Raw genomic sequence first — 17,047 nt, forward strand, 5'->3', positions numbered from 1 at the left:
GGGAGGGAGTGTAGTTGGTTGGTAAGTCTTAAGTTAGTGATTTGCTGTGAGAGTAATCCCTTAGGCTGTTCCTTGGGTGTGTCAGGGAACTTGATAGTGCAACAGATATTCGTTGTATATGGTTGGTGAATATACAGCTGCTCTATTGATCTCAACCAAAGTTATCGTCTGTTTGTTTACCTTTGACCAAAAAGAATCCCATATCCTCCTTCAGCCAGTTGTGGGTAAGTTTTAGTCTGATTTGAGGATTTAATTTTGCTGGTAGCCACAGAGACTCTTTCCTACCGCAGAGTAAAGGAGGAAACACTCAGACGAGCCTAAATAAATACACAGGTTAACCCAAATGAGAAAGAAAACACCCACATGAACACAGGTGGAGAAAATAATCTATCTATCTATCAATTGCCAGACGCCATAATCCCGTAAGGGGTGGCCATTTGACTTTGAGTTATTGGTTTTATGGGGAGGGGCACTAACCCTCCACCAACCCACTTGTTGACACGTAAGGAGCATGTATGGGTTGGTTATATGGTTACCACCCAGCGTTGTAAATGGTTTCTTGGCTTACAGGAAGCCATTTGGCTTGTCACTTAATGTAAAGCCACCTGTAAAGGAAAGAAAACCAATAAGAAGTGACAGGAAAGATGGGAGATATAGGAAGAGAGGAGGACAGGAACAGAAAAAGAATGATAAAGGCTAAGGCCTAAGGAAGAAGTAGGCATCACTACATGAAGTGAGTGGATGATGGTCACTACCACCTACCACCAAGAAAATAACCAATTGAATAAAAGTAAATACCCAAATGTAAAACTAATAAGAGAAGTCCGTGAAGCAAATATTGATCGTTAGATATTTCACACTGCATTTTCAGGTGTCAAATGGGGTTGGTGGAGGATTAGTGTCCCTCCCTGTAAAACAATTAACTCTAAGCCCTTGGCCACCCCGTTTGGGATACATGGCGTCTGGCAGTGAATGAATGAATGATGAAATTTACAGGATAAATTCATGATAAAGTTGAAAAGGGATGTTTAATAATGTCCTTATGTTTCAGATAATGTGAAGCAGTACACTAAGCAGACATCAACACCATGCAGCCCATTCCAGTGGTGACCGGCATTTCCCCCATTGAGGGAGTCCCAGGAACTAAGGTTACGATTAGAGGAGAAAATTTAGGCAACCGTCCAGAGGATTTAATTGGTAAGTTATTTTCTGTTGTATAAATAAAGGTATGTAGTGCATACGTACCAATATATGAGACTGTGCAGAGAAAAAGTTAATGTATTAGACTGGATGACACATTTACTCTCGGGGGACAGGGTGGCTAAGTGGTAGGGCGCTTGACTTGAGACCACAAGGTTGAGAGTTCGCGCCCCGCCTGGGTAGCTGCCTTGCCGGGGGAGGTAGTGCTCTCCCATCACCCTAGCAGGGCTATATGATCTAATTAGGGTCTAGCTCGGGGGATTAATCTCTTTTTAATCCTACTTACTCCTCAGGTCTGACAATATGTGGTGTGGACTGCCTGATGACGGCTGAGTGGAAGACCAGCAACAAGATCATTGCTCGCAGTGGTGCTGGCATAGGCAAGGGTGATATTATTGTCACTACCGTCGGAGGAGCACGAGGCACATCCACCGTACAGTTCAGAGGTGAGCAACACTATTTGTAGACACATCAGTATCCCAGCTGTTCATAATAAATTTCAATCACTGTAGAAATATTAACCACAGATTGATTGTGAGAAGTAGAGATGTAATGGTATTGTATTAGGTGAACTTATTTATGAACAGAGAAACATACTAGGCCTCCCTCAACTTTGAACAGTAACTAGCAGAAGAAGTAGGAAGCAGAGAAGGTGAAATATTAGGGAACTTTTGTCCCAACTGTAGTGCATATAAATGATTGGTTTTTAATTCTTGATAGGCTACCAGGAGACAATGGGCCCTTTGAAGGAATCAGCAGTTTGGGTTGATGAAACAATCTTCCTGAACATGGCATTTGGCCGCAAGCGTCCCATGTCCCCTGCCTCAGCCCTGCAGGAGGACCCTCTTGGACTCTCTGTGGAAGGCAATGAGTGAGTATCTGTAGCCTAACATGTTCATTATGGTATGGTATTTATATTTAAATTTTTCTTTCTTTTCATAATCTTTATTATTCACTGCCAAGGTGAACAGAATAATGTGGCAATTTTCAGAGTGTAGTAATTAAAGGTTCTTATGTCCTGAAGGAAATAGATAAATTTGTCATATATATCTGAATATCTGTAGCCAGACACACTTATGGTATCTCAGTAGGAGTGGCCATGAAAAAATTACCTCCTTGCCATCAGGCTGCCTTTCCCTGCATCTCACATTACCTTCACTTATCTCTGCATGCTATCTCACTGCCCTATCACCAGTCTCCCCTTTCCTGTTTCCCCCTCCATATCATTCACATACACTCTCTTAGTCAGTTTCTCAGTCTCCTTTCTTTCAACACTGCCATACCATCTCATGGTAGCTACTTCCTTATAACACTTAGAGAAGGCATCTTCATGTCAGGAATGCCCTTATGTTACTCTGATACATTCCTGTTCCTTTGATGGTCTCTGTGTTGTGATACCATCCTGTTCCATTGATGGCCTCTATGTTGTAATACCTTCCTGTTCCATTGATGGCCTCTATGTTGTGATACCTTCCTGTTCCATTGATGGCCTCTGTGTTGTGATACCATCCTGTTCCATTGATGGCCTCTATGTTGTGATACCTTCCTGTTCCATTGATGGCCTCTGTGTTGTGATACCTTCCTGTTCCATTGATGGCCTCTATGTTGTAATACCTTCCTGTTCCATTGATGGCCTTTATGTTGTGATACCTTCCTGTTCCATTGATGGCCTCTGTGTTGTAATACCTTCCTGTTCCATTGATGGCCTCTATGTTGTGATACCTTCCTGTTCCATTGATGGCCTCTATGTTGTAATACCTTCCTGTTCCATTGATGGCCTCTATGTTGTAATACCTTCCTGTTCCATTGATGGCCTCTATGTTGTATTACCTTCCTGTTCCATTGATGGCCTCTTTGTTGTGATACCTTCCTGTTCCATTGATGGCCTCTCTGCTGTAATACATTCCTGTTCGTTTGATGGCCTCTATGCTGTAATATATTCCTGTTCCTTTGATGGCCTCTATGTTGTAATACCTTCCTGTTCCATTGATGGCCTCTCTGCTGTAATACATTCCTGTTCGTTTGATGGTCTCTATGCTGTAATACATTCCTGTTCCTTTGATGGCCTCTATGTTGTAATACCTTCCTGTTCCATTGATGGCCTCTCTGCTGTAATACATTCCTGTTCGTTTGATGGTCTCTATGCTGTAATACATTCCTGTTCCTTTGATGGCCTCTGTGCTGTAATACATTCCTGTTCCTTTGATGGCCTCTATGCTGCCCTTCTTTGGATGACTAAAGCAGTAACAGATCATGAAAAGTAACAATTTGATACAGTACGGGTATTCTAGTAACACTTTATGCTAGGATGGTTTTCTGTTATGTTACTCTTACTACCACACCATTTTCTTCAGCATAGAAAAGACATCAGCATAGCGAAGGGTTTAAATAAAGTTTGCACTCATTCATTTGTTCAGCCGAAAAGTATTGGAGGAAGACCTAGAGGACATGTTCCCTGGGTACTCGGGTGACCTGTCCTCGTCCAAGTTCAGCCCTGAGTGGTTCCTTTTAGAGCACCACCTCACCACATCCTTTGATGACCTCCGTGCTGGCCTGGCATGTCTCAGGAGAAGGGTTGAGTCACAGAAGGAGGGACAGATTTCATTCCTCAAGGTCAGTGGTGTTGTTTAGTAAGTGGATGCTGTGTAGGTGCTCATATTCTTGTGAAATATTGGTTCCAAGACTTGGTTCTTAACACAGAGAGTTTAGAAATTGAAATTCAGTAACACCTGAGGCCAAATATTGTACCTTTATACCTTTAACCCATAAATTATACGACAGGGAAAGTCTGATGACAATATGTTCCATAGGTAAGCAGCTGGAATATTTTGAAGATCAGTATTTGTGACATTGGTGGTGGGAATAAAGATGTGGTGGGGGTCATGAGGGGGCTGTGGGGAGATGGTGAGAGGTGGGAGTAGAAGGGTTGGGGGTCAGTAGGAGGGAGTGGGAGTTACTAGACAGAGTAGGGAGTGGAAGGAAGGAGGTATGGCCTGACCAGTTAGTCTCAGTCTGCCTCAGTGCAGCTCAGGTCATCAGTCAGTTTTCACATTAATACTGAAAGGCATCAAATGTCTTCCTACAGGCCAATGTTGGATCAGTCATTGAGCAACTGGACACCCTACAGGAGCTTAAGTGCAAGTTTGAGAGTGATATCCAGGAATATGGGCGCAACTCAACCCAGGTGTTGGAGAAGTCTATTATAGGTAAGGTTTCGGATGATTTAATACATACTGGTAGACATACACAGCCTTCCTTGCATATACACATATACACACACTGATTTGTTTATTAACTCATGTGCTTCTTTGCTCAGTTTCCATGTCCTTCCCTCCTCTCCTCTCCTTTCTTCTCTTCTCTTTTCTTCTCTTCTGTTTTCTTTACTTTTTTCCTCTCCTCCCTTCCCTTCCTTTCCTTTTCTTTCCTTTCTTTTCCTTTCCTTCCCTTCCCTTCCCTTCCCTTCCCTTCCCTTCCCCATCTTAATTTCACATCACACTTAGACTATTGGGGAAACATATTTGTCAGATCTAAGTAAAACCATCACTACAGTTACATATTCTTGGAAAAAAGAGTGATGGTGATGATGATAATGATGCAAGAAAGATAGTAATATCAGGCCCCCAATTTTTCCTCATTCTCTTATCATAATTTAAGAATGGCATTCACCAGTCATGGAGGAAGATGATAATTTCATGCCACTGAATTTTCTCGTTTCGCTTTGTAGAATGTAAGAATGAGGCAGACCAGTTGTTTGAGGATGTACTGCAACGCAAGGACCGAGCAGATGGCACACGTAATGCACTCAATGTATTACACCGGTTCCGCTTCCTGCTCTATCTGCCGGTGAACATCGAGAGACACATCCAGCGCGGTGACTATGATGTGGTGATCAACGATTATGCCCGCGCTAAGAGTCTTTTTGGGGATACTCATGTTCCTGTGAGTATACTGTGTTGTTTCTGTACTCTATTCACTTTACTTTGACATAAAATTGCCATCTCTTCCATTCCATGCTAAGCTGTAGGTTGTGATAATTGTAGATTGGACATTGGATGATGAATAGTATGACGTACATAAGTGTGAGTGTTTATGCGTGTTGGATGGAGTCAGGGTTCCGGGGGCTTGATTGGTGGGTGAATGAGAGTGTGGCCCATTTAATTGTGCAAACTTTTGGTTAGTTTTGCCTATCAAGTTTTTTCTTACTCTCTGGATCCTACTTCATCCAGTCTGTAGGTGGGAATAGGAGTCTTGATGATTTTTATGTATACATTAGTTTGTCATTTGAGTTAGGCTGTGCTGACTAATGGTTTATTGTCACATATAGTCCAGAAAATGAAACGTCACTAAGTTTTGTAGTTGTGTTTGCTTGCAGTTGTTCCGTCGATTCTACAGCGAGGTTGAGAAGAGAATAGAGGAGTTGAGAGGAGTGCTGGGGGAGCAGCTTACAAACATGCCATCATCACTAGACCACCAGAAGAAAATTATCAGGTACAGTATTTGCAGCTGTCGTGTAGATACTGGAAAGGGACAGCTTCATTTGGTGGTACCGATATAACTGAAGCACTCCAGTGTACAGCTCTACAAATGTCCCTCATTTCCCTCCTTGAAACCATCTTGCTTTTCTATCCTTGTCTTTGATTCACACTGGGTACTTAGTTGTTGTTTGCCCTATAACAAACAGCCTCAAAGGAGCCAACAGGTCTGTCGATGTGTGCTTCCTTTGTACTTGTCCCCTGAAAGGAGGATGGTGGACTGCTGAAGGAGGGCATCTCCAGTCTGCAGTTCATTGGGTTTGTATTTTAGATGATCCTGGGGGTGACGGCAAATATCTGTTTACTAGTACCACATGTCATGTCACTGACATAAGTGAAAATAAAAGTCCTGCCTGGTACTGTACATTAAAATTCATTTGTCCACTCATAAATACGGTATGATGATATGTTTTCTCATCAAGTGCCTTCATATTGGGGTTGGTCATGGTGCAACTGGTGTTTTCTAAGGTCTGGAAGCTAAACCAAGCGCCAGAGCCAACTAATTACTTCTCAGCAGTTGCTTGAAGCTGTTGAGAACAGACTTGGTTAGTTTCATCTCCCTAGACCCTACCTCACCCCCATCCTTAAGATAAAAAGGGAGTATTGATGGTGGTGTTGTTGATGATATAAACCTCTTCTCTTTAACACTCAGGAACCTACACCACCTAGAGAGCCCCGGAGATCCAGCATGGGAGTGTTTGTCTGCACAACACTCATATATCCTACAGCTGCTCATCTCTGCCCGAGATGCACACCTCAACCGTGAAATGGCTGACCATGATCTAGGGTCTGTGGGTGGAAAAGCCAGTGGTGGTGGTGGTGGTGGAGCAGCACGGCACACAACACCAGCGGCGAAGTATAACAAGATTATGATGTCTTCTGTTGGAGAGTGGCAGGTGTGTTTTCATATGGCTTGTTAACCGATGATCTTAATACGGTACTTTAAATTGACAGGTACCGTAGTGATTTTGAGTGTGGCTTATTCAGTTGGCCTGACTTTAGTTAGTATCTCATTGTATCAAGTTCTTTCTGGCTTTGTGGACCTTACCTCATCAGACTTTGAGATGGGAAAAGAAGTCTGGATGATGATCATGATGAAGATAAACTGACAGGGGATTGAGTTGACTGGATGAAAGACACATAACACCCACTTCAAAGTATGATATTGTATAACGTCTGTGATGTTTTCAGTAAAGGAATGACAAGTGGGTTCTTTATTTTTAGTGTGTTAACTTATGTGGCAATTGTATTTTCAACTGACAAGGGACTAGCTTGATTGGTGAATGACACACAACACCAAATGTAAAGTATTACTGCTTAAGATTATTGGATATTTTGTGGGGGAGTGGCAGGTGTGTGTGTGTGTGTGTGTGTGTTTAAATTATAATGAATAATGGTTTAAATTATACTTTGGTTGTAATTTTAACCCCAGGTGGACTGCAGTCTGCCTTCCTCCTTTTGGGGTATAGGGTTCATTCTCAGTCTTCCCCTCATATACTTCACTCATATACTCCTAGTTAGTCTTTAATCTCCATATCTCATCCCAACCACAGGCAACAGCCCCAGTTCGAGTGTTGATGGTTGAGGAGATTTGTGAACTTCTGTCTAGTAATTTCCCGGACATGTGGAAGTTGAGCCAAGCATATTTTGGTGGTGAACTGCTGCCACCCACTGCACAGATAGACCACCAGAAGAGTACACAGTGTAAGGTGTGTATAGATAGATAGATTGATTGATGGATGGTAAGATTGATATGGTAGGTAATTAGAGAGATAGGTAAGTAGACACATAGACCAGCAGAGGCAGCACAAATGTATGGTGTATTGTGAGTTAGCATCTTGGTCAGAATTCTGTGGTGTGGAAAAGTGACCCAGACAGCCGACAGCTGTGTAATGCAGTGTGTCTGGGTGAGAGTTATATGGAAAAGACTCAGGTAGCTATATAAATCAGTTATAAAGCATTGTTCATTTATTATAAGGGACATTAGTCTCCCAAAAGCAGGGGGTGTACAGTTCCCCCCCCTCTGCCAGCCCAGAGCCATGCCTGGTAGTATAGTTTGTTTTCATCCTACAAAGATGCTCAGTTGTGGTCTAAATTAGCAGACAAAGTTGGCTAGTAAACGTGGAAACTTATTTCTGTCTCATAACTAAGGTTTATGAAATTTCCTGCAATCACATCTTATTATTCAGGTTGTAGGAGTGGCCCAGTTCTGTATTAATTGCAACCCCAGCTCATCTGAACATCAACCTGGCCACAGGTTTTGGAGTTTTTTTCCTGTACCTAAATGACAGAATAAGATGATGCTACAGCTCTGCATCCTTTCCATAGAACATCCTCATGACTAGCATAGTATTCTAGTGTTTATCTGTCATTACAGCTCAGCATTCAAGCTGGAAAGATGCCAGTTTTGTTCCTGAGCTGAAGTCAGAATTGTCAGTTATGTTTAGGATTTACTGTATTTTTCCTTTTGTTTGTTTCTTAATCGACTCCACTATGCTTTCATGTGTCAGCCATGGTCACCTAATAATGGCTGTCCAATCTGCTCTATCTCTAGCAGCTCCCCTGTTCAGTCCCTTATCTCTGAGGTCACTCTTTGACCTCGTCCCAGGTCCTTTTGGGTGTGCCTCTCGCAAGTCAACTCTCAACATTCACACCTTTCACCTATATTGTAATGCTGCCATGATCTTTGTAAGGTAGTCAGTGACTTATCCTTTCCTTTGTTTTTTTCAGGAGATGATTCTGGAGCTGCTTGACGTGTTCAGTGGTGTGATGCGAGGTGCGGTGATGCCATTGTCACTCATCCCATCACAGCCCAAGTTCAGAAACTACCATGTATGGCCAGATGTACCTCTAGACCAGATTACTCCATGGCTGCCGCAGGTAACTTGCCCACATTTCTGAAGCTTCATACCTATAGACATACTGTACATACATACATAAAAGAGGCAGGATAATGATGATGATGATGATGATGATGATCAGATGTTACTGCATTATTACAGGTGTTGCGTCACGTGCGAGGCTGCTTCAGTACACTTCTTACTCTAGATCTGCCAAACGATGCTCTTGATGTCATAAAGGATCTCATATTTGATCTAAGGTAGGTACCATGTGATTTTCCATGTTGGTTTTCTGAACCTTAACTCACCCCATCCGTAAGTATGAATAAATGTCAGGATGTTGATGATGCAGATGATGATGACCATGTAATTGTTGTGAGTACACTTCTTCTTGATACCATCTTAATCTTTTTATGGGGAAAGATAAGCTGTGGTTTGGGGCTATCACTGACAGTACTGTATTTATCATGCTAGTGTTTTGTATTTGTGTATGTGAGAGGGCGATGTGCATTGAAGAGAGGGGAGCCTGATTACAGAGGACAGGATGACATGGAGGCGATTTGTTTGTGGTTACCCCTTACAGGAATAAGGTGCCTTGTGCCAGATAGTTCTGTATTTTACTGAGAACATTGTTGATAGTTCTCCTACTTCAATTCTTTCCCTTTTCCTGTATCTGAATTTTATTCGTTCTAGTTTTTGAGCCGGAAATATGATTCAGATGATGATGATAATGGTAACAGTGATAATGATGATGATGACAAGTCTGTATTATAGTTTGTGTCCTGTTTTCAGAGTTCACTGCTTGACATCACTGTTCCAGCAAACAGTAGAACACGTACGCAGCCTACACACCCGTGAGAAGTGGCAGCTGGAGGTGGATGATGAAAGTGGTGGCTGTACACAACTGGTGAGACATAATATCTTACTGTTGTATAGCAACTACATGTCCTGTGAAATTTTTGAGAACTTTAAGAAGGTGATTCTGTGGCTAATATCAAGCACAAAATGCTATGAATGGATCACCCATTATGGAGATGACCTGACGGGAAAAACTGGTCTCCCTCGTAATTCACGCATAAAGTCATTGATAACTGAAGCTCCAAAATGGTTAAGATGTGACTCTGTGTTGATATGGCCTTTTGTATTCATAATCATCTTTAGATCAGCATCCCAGTTTCTCAAATTTTGCAAGACACTCTGTTTATTTTATCAGTACAAGAGGTCTTTAAGGAAGTAAAGGAACTTTGTGGTGTCGATGTGGGTATGATATGAAAGTGTTGAGAGAAATGCTTTGAGATGGTTTGGTCATGCAGAGAGGATGGAGAATGAGAAACTGATTAGAAGAGTATATGTGAGTGAGGTGGAAGGGAAGAAGAGGAGAAGGAGGAGACCAAGGATGAGATGAAGAGGATGTAAGCCAGAGGGAGAGTAGCCAAATGGCAGAGGACATGGTGACGTGGAGGTGATTTGTTTGTAGCCAGCCCTTATTGGATTAAGGTGACTGGTAATAGATAGGAGAGTTTTTTCCTTATCTAAACTGAGCTTGTGGGGGTAACAAGAATAAAATAAAAATGATGTCATTGTGCTGAAAGGATTAAGTAAACACTTTTCATACTAAATTTAGTTTGTATTTGAATGTTGTAACAGATACTGTCCACCCTCAGCCACACATCTGTGAAAGTGTGATCATCGAGTGTGCGCAGCTGGTGAGAGAGACGGTACTGGAGACCAGCTATCGGGAGACCCCCTTGCTTGACCACCCCACCGTCAGGAAGGATGTCATGACCCTTATCCACAATGTTATCGTGGCATTTGCTCAGGTAGGTGGATAGTGTGGATATCAGATCCCTCAAGCAGTAACTGCCTTGAAGTTTCTGTACTTATTACACATTAATGTGATATCATTTTGACCAGTACTGTATATCTGAACACAAAGTAAAGGAAAATTATTAAAACCATGTTTCAAAGTCTTTGTGACCCTGATGATGACGAGGGTGACTGTCCACCACTGAGTGATAAGAAGCTAAGAATATGCAGAACAATTGTAACATTTTGTCATTCATATCACAGCTGTGTAGGTGAATCTCATGCTACAGTTGCAAGAGATGTCAGGTCTGCATGATTGTGATAATGATGAAGGTGACTGTCTGCCATGACAAGATCCCCTGTATGGAGACTGACAGTAGGTAGTATAAAATGCAATATAGTTTAACATATCATCATTCTAATCATATGTAACTTGACTTCATGTTTCAGTCACTAGAGAAGTTAAGTCTACGAGATCCTGATGATGATGAGGTTGACTGTCCGCCGCTGAGTGACAAGACCCCTGGTGTGGAGGCCCAGCTACTTATCACCCTTAGTAACTGTGCTTTTATGAGACGTGTTGTGCTGCCAAGGCTACTTGATGCACTGGTTAGAGCGTCATACCCAGCACAGGAGGTGAGGAGAAGGAGAAGTGCAGAGAGAGAGAGAGAGAGAAAGAGGGAGGCAAGGAGATTGCCCTAAACTGAAAAAGATTATCTGGGGTTGTGATGGGAAGGTGGATGTGCCAGAAAATATCAGAAGTGTGAATGAGGGCGAGAGGGAGAGGGGAAGACCTGGGATGGGTTGGAAGGATGGGGTGGAGAGGTATATGAATGAAGATGGTGTGAGTTGGAGGGAGGGGAGCATGACGACAGAGAAGACGATGACGTGGAGGCAGTTTGTTCATAGGCACCCCTTGCAGGATTAAGACATCTGGCTATAGCTAGATTATTATTATTACTGTATTATTATTATTATTATTGTTATTATTATTATTATTATTATTATTGTTATTGATTGACTCAGTCAGATAGGTTTGTGTGAAGCTGCAGAATGTGGTGAATGTTTTTGGCGTATCCGGTAGAGCCTGGATTCTAGGGGCTTGAATGATGAGTGAATGGAAGTGTGGCCTATTTGGATTGGACGAGTTTGTGCTGTCTGGACATTGCTACTCCTCACCCTGCCCTTGGGTGGGAAAGGAGATCCAGATGATGATGATGATGATACATTATTATTATTATTATTCGGTGGATGGATTATTATTATCGTTAGTAGTTGTAGTAAGTGGTTCTCTCCCTTCAGGTAAAAGATGCAGTGGAGCAAGCAGACACAACCTACAGTGAACTACAGGACCGCTTGTTTGAGGCCTACCTTGAGGAGCGAGTTGACCCAATCATTGGTGAGCACTTTAGATATCAGGGTGTAAGTTAAGAGTGAGAACAGTGAAAATGCATTTTCTGAGAGGAGCTCGAGGAGCTAACCTGGAGAGACAGACGTATGAGGAGGTGAAGGAGTGCTGTCATGTTGATATGGATGTTCGAGAAAGCATTAGGAGAAGTACTTGAAGATGGTTTGGCCATGTGTACAGGATGGAAAGTGAGAGATTGACTAGGAAAGTGTATGTAAGGTGGAGGGATGAAGAGGAAGGGAAAGACCAAGGATGAGATGGATGGATGGGATGAAGAGGAATGTGATAGAGGGGGTGTGAGATGGAGACAAGAGCCAGATGGCAGAGGACAGGGTGATATAGTGGCAGTTTGTTTGTGGCCATCTCTTATAGGGTTAAGGCAAATGCTTATAGATACATAGCTTGGCAGGTTGGTAGATCACTTCAGACAACTTGAATTATGCTTGTATTTTGCAGGTATGATTGAGAGGTCAATGTATCTTGGTCAGTATGACTGGGGGAAGGTGGAGCATCAACCCACAGATGTTCGTTCATATGTCAAGGAGATTCTCATCAACATCACTCACGTACATGCTGAGGTGAGCTCTGCCGGGGTTGAATTACAGCTTGCCAAAGTTGCCAGTAAAAGTATGACTTAAAGAAAGGAGAATTTTAACTCCATAGACAGTGACATAACTCATTAAAAAAATTACCTCATGAAGTTGCTTAGTGACATGAATTGTTTCATAAAGATACTGTACCTCATAAATTGGCATTTGAAGTTGCATTTTGATGTGACTGTGTCACAGATCCTGGGAAGATGATTTTTGAAAATGTCACTAAACTGCCAGTCAGGCCATCCTCAGAAGTGGTAGTATTGTGTACAGAACAGCCCCTCCTCCCACCAGAATTTATGGCTGTGTGCAAAAGGGTTAACTGCTTCCCTACAAGTGAAATCCTGTAAATTGAATAGAATTGCCTTATGTTAGATTTTTGTTTTGTTTTTTTAAATATAAAGATACCCCATGAAAAATGTGGCTTTTGTATTTCAGGTGGTTGGTGTATGGCCAGGGCTGGTTGGTGGTCTGGTAGGCCGTGTGGTGGAGGGTGTGGGTGAGGAAATGTCACGGCTAATGGTGTGCGTCAGTCAGTGGTCGCGATGGGGTGGGGTACAGGCTCATGTAGACCTGGCTGCCCTGACTACAGTTCTTACCCCACACATGACATCTAATGCAAGGTGAGTTAGAGAAGATTTTTTATGGAAGATGCAGTATATAATCATATTAAGTCCTCTTGTTGACAGGATGGGATGCAGGCTAACATGAAGTTCTCAATAGTACAAGAACAATACAGCCATTACGTGATGTGGTTGGTAGCTGCTCTGTGTACTCTACTTACACCACACATGACACTCGTTGCAAGGTTACTTATAGGACTTTTATGGCAGATTCAAGTATATTAAGCCCTTGTTTTAAGTCACTTTTATTTGCCTGGGGTACAGTAACTCAGTATAAGTCACTGATGGAGTGGAGAGGGTACAGGCATATGCAGACCTGGCTGCCCTGACTACAGTTTTTATGCCACATATGACATCCAGTACAAGGTGAGTTAGGGATCATTTATGGAAGGTTTGGTGCTGCAGAGGGACGCCTTTATGTGGCAGCACCAATATAACCAGGTTGCTCAGATGCACAGTTATACAATTGTCCCTCAACTCCCTCCCTGTCCCTTGAAAAGAGGATAGTCGGCTGCAGAAGGGAAAATTCAGCCTGCAGATGACCAGGTTCATATCCAGATGAACCTGGTGCCACAACAACAGAAGCATAATGATAATGAGGATGGTGGTGGTGGTGGTTTAAAAGATATTATTGATGATGATACTGTTATGATGATGATGATGACTGCTTGACCCACACATGCCACAGTAAAAGAATAATCGCATATTGGCGGTGGTGGTGGTGGTATTAAAGATATTATTGCTGATGATACTGTGATAATGATGATGATGGCTGCTTAACCCATACACACCACAGTAAAAGAATAATCACATATTTTTCAGCGCATCATTTGAGGAAGCCATGGAGACACTGCCAAAACTCTCCCCAGCTGAAGAAAGGTAAAGTCAGTGTTAACTTTAATGTCTGCTCATCTTGAAGTGAGTGGAAGTGAAGGAGCATTGTGGTGTTGCTATGAATGTGTTGGAAAGTATTAGGAGAAGTACCTTTAGATGGATTGGCCATGTGAAGAGAATGGAGACTGAGAGACTGATGAGGAGAGTGTGAAGGAGATGGAGAGGGAAAGCGAAGACTGGAGGTGAGAGTGAGAGATAGGATGAAGAGGTATATGAGAGAGGGGGCCATGAGTAGAAATAAAGGCAGCTTGATGGTGGAGGACAGGGTGACATGGAAATTATTTATTTGTGGGCACCCCTGGGATTAACCCTTTAACCGCGGGTATTGTTTTGGTCTGACTGTCCTCTCCCGCGGGGGTTTCAGCCAAATGTAAACAAACCTTTAAACCTTAATAACTCTGCACAGAATAAAGCTAGAGAAAAAAAATAAGGTACCATTAGAAAGTACTAACCTTCAGCTTTCCATTGATGTAGGTTTCATGACTTTGTTGACTTTCACAGGACGGGCAGTGCCGTTAGAAGTGAGGGGTGTAAAATCACTATTTTTCGCTCACACATCATTACCTTCGCTCATACACCATTACCAAATGCCAACCTCATTCTGATAATAATACTATAAACATATATGAACACTGCACATACGATAAACACCCACTCTGTGTTCACTGAGGCAGGTAAAAGGCACTGTAATTACCTGCACTTCACTGCCACATCAGCGGTGTTGTAATCACTATTTTTCGCTCACACACCATTACCAAATGCCAACCTCATTCTGATAATAATACTATAAACATATATGAACACTGCACATACGATAAACACCCACTCTGTGTTCACTGAGGCAGGTAAAAGGCACTGTAATTGCCTGCACTTCACTGCCACATCAGCGGTGTTGTAATCACTATTTTTCGCTCACACACCATTACCAAATGCCAATCACATTCTGATAATAATACTATAAACATATATGAACACTGCACATACGATAAACACCCACTCTGTGTTCACTGAGACAGGTAAAAGGCACTGTAATTGCCTGCACTTCACTGCCACATCAACATGTGTTGTCACTCACACAGCTGGACAGATACTGATGCGCGCTTGGTCAGGGGTGGGGTGGGGGGCCCAGGGGGGGGAGGTGGGGCCCCAGGGGGGGGGAAGAGGGAGGTGGGGGTCGGCTGGAGTGAAAGAACTTAATAGCTACTCTCCCTTGAAACAATTGGCGCACGGAAAAAATGCGGGGTATTCAAAATATTCACAAACATTCGAGAATGACACCCGCGGTTTGGTCCAGTTTTTGCAACGTCATTCTGGAATGACACCCGCGGTTAAAGGGTTAAGGCATCTGGCTATAGATAGATGGATAGACAGGTGAGTGAGTGGATGTGTAAACCATTTCATTGGACACTCTTTTTATAGACCTCTTGCTTTTATGCTTTCTTACCCCTGTTTTTAGACGCTACTCACCCCACCTGTGTTGTAGTGGGAAGGAGTGTGGTGATGATGATTATGCTGCTGTTGCTGCTGCTAATGATATACTGTCTTTATTTCCTCCTGCTTTTATGCTTTCTTACCCCTGTTTTTAGACGCTACTCACCCATCTGTGTTGTAGTGGGAAGGAGTGTGGTGATGATGATTATGCTGCTGTTGCTGCTGCTAATGATATACTGTCTTTATTTCCCCCCAGAGTGAAGGCTGAGGTTCTGGGTAGTTTCCAGACCAAGATGCGGTTCATGCTGGCATGCTTCTTACAGATGGAACCCACGGTTGACAGTACGGTCACTCACTCCATTGTATAGTGGACTTCATGTTGATGCTGGACTCCATGTACAGTAAATGCCATTTTGATGCATGACTTCATGTATATTCCATGTTGATGAAATCCATGTGGACTCCTTGTTGATCCTGGATTCCATGTTGATGCTGGAGCCCATGGTGGACAGCATACTCACCTACTCCATCGTTTAGTGGACTTCATGTACGATGCTGGACCTGGAAAAGAATTATTATTATTATTATTTTTTTTTTCTGTAGTCTGATGGAAATTGTAGTCCATTTGTTTTCATCTGGCAGGGATTGCTAACCCTTTTCAGCCTAGTTGATGGCCAGATGTAGTCAGATTGGAGGGTGGGTTTAGTAATCATGTAACTCATCTAGCAACCAACGGGACTCATTCATGCATCACAGCTAAGGCTTATCAAATTTAACACAACTATGGCATAGCACTGAGCGTATGATAGTAGCCCAGTTACATCATGTGAAAACAGACAGGTAATAGGGGACTCTTCATAAGCTGAATATATTTGCCTATTACTAGCAAGAATAAGATAAGCTAATTAAAAAAAAAGAATGGGTAAAGGAAGGCATGACTGTAAATAGATGACTCTAGGTGATGTATCACAAGTAAGAGAAAAGAAGATCCTGTGCTGTAATAGTAGTAGTAGTTGCAACCCAAGGCTTATCTGAACATGAACCTGGTGGACTGTATGAGTAGGCTGAAGGATCGAATCCACCCAAGGGTCATTGGTAGACATCAGGAAGGGCATCCGGTCATAAAATGCTACACACTCCAGTCCAAAAGTCCTCTACCCAGGGGCAACACCTTAGCCCTTCGGGGATACCTGGCGTAAAACCAAATTAATTTTTTTTTATGATATAAGCTGCCCTCGTGCAATCCACCACCATCCTTTTGGAAGAGAGAGCTAAGGGATTTTTGTTTAACTGGACAGTGGGACTAGCTAGTTATAGCAGTGCCACTGTGTGAATATTATCCCTCTCCAGCACCTGTCTAGTAACAGCAGAAATGAAATAAATGTGACCTTTCTTGCTGAGGGGCTAATAGAGATGCTTGTTTGTAAATATATTTGTGAATCCAGATGCTGTCACAAGTTAGGAAAAAGTACCATAAATCTTGTAATTATGAGCTAAAGGCACTGTGATGAAGATGTTGTTGTATAGTATTTGACAATTAAAGTATATTTTGTAGGAATTTATTTGATTCAACAGAATGCTGGTTATAGTGTAACTGCATTTGTCGTTAAATAAAGTTGTTGTATAGTATGTAAATATTGTTTGACTGCTTCTGTGGGTCCATCCTACAGGTACAGTACAGAACAGTACATACACTGGGTAGGGAATTGGTTCCTCCATG

General features: G+C 42.5%; 1 protein-coding gene across 1 annotated transcript; it reads left to right on the forward strand.

Moving 5' to 3' along the window:
- Nucleotides 1-15,895, forward strand: Sec5 (exocyst complex component secretory 5). Its single transcript, XM_080280152.1, has 20 exons — nucleotides 1-21; nucleotides 1,052-1,197; nucleotides 1,494-1,646; nucleotides 1,921-2,071; nucleotides 3,618-3,813; nucleotides 4,286-4,406; nucleotides 4,925-5,139; nucleotides 5,573-5,688; nucleotides 6,385-6,628; nucleotides 7,286-7,441; nucleotides 8,463-8,612; nucleotides 8,735-8,832; nucleotides 9,365-9,479; nucleotides 10,237-10,392; nucleotides 10,829-11,014; nucleotides 11,681-11,777; nucleotides 12,243-12,364; nucleotides 12,818-13,002; nucleotides 13,825-13,881; nucleotides 15,584-15,895. The coding sequence occupies exons 2-20, from the start codon at nucleotides 1,089-1,091 to the stop codon at nucleotides 15,693-15,695; spliced, it is 2,739 nt and encodes a 912-aa protein (XP_080136278.1). The 5' UTR covers nucleotides 1-21; nucleotides 1,052-1,088; the 3' UTR covers nucleotides 15,696-15,895.
- The last annotated feature ends 1,152 nt before the right edge of the window (nucleotides 15,896-17,047 follow it).

This window comes from Coenobita brevimanus, chromosome 83 (genome assembly GCF_032717465.1).
Source record: "Coenobita brevimanus isolate Jiangsu-jjx chromosome 83, ASM3271746v2, whole genome shotgun sequence".
Classification (NCBI taxonomy): Eukaryota; Metazoa; Arthropoda; class Malacostraca; order Decapoda; family Coenobitidae; genus Coenobita; species Coenobita brevimanus.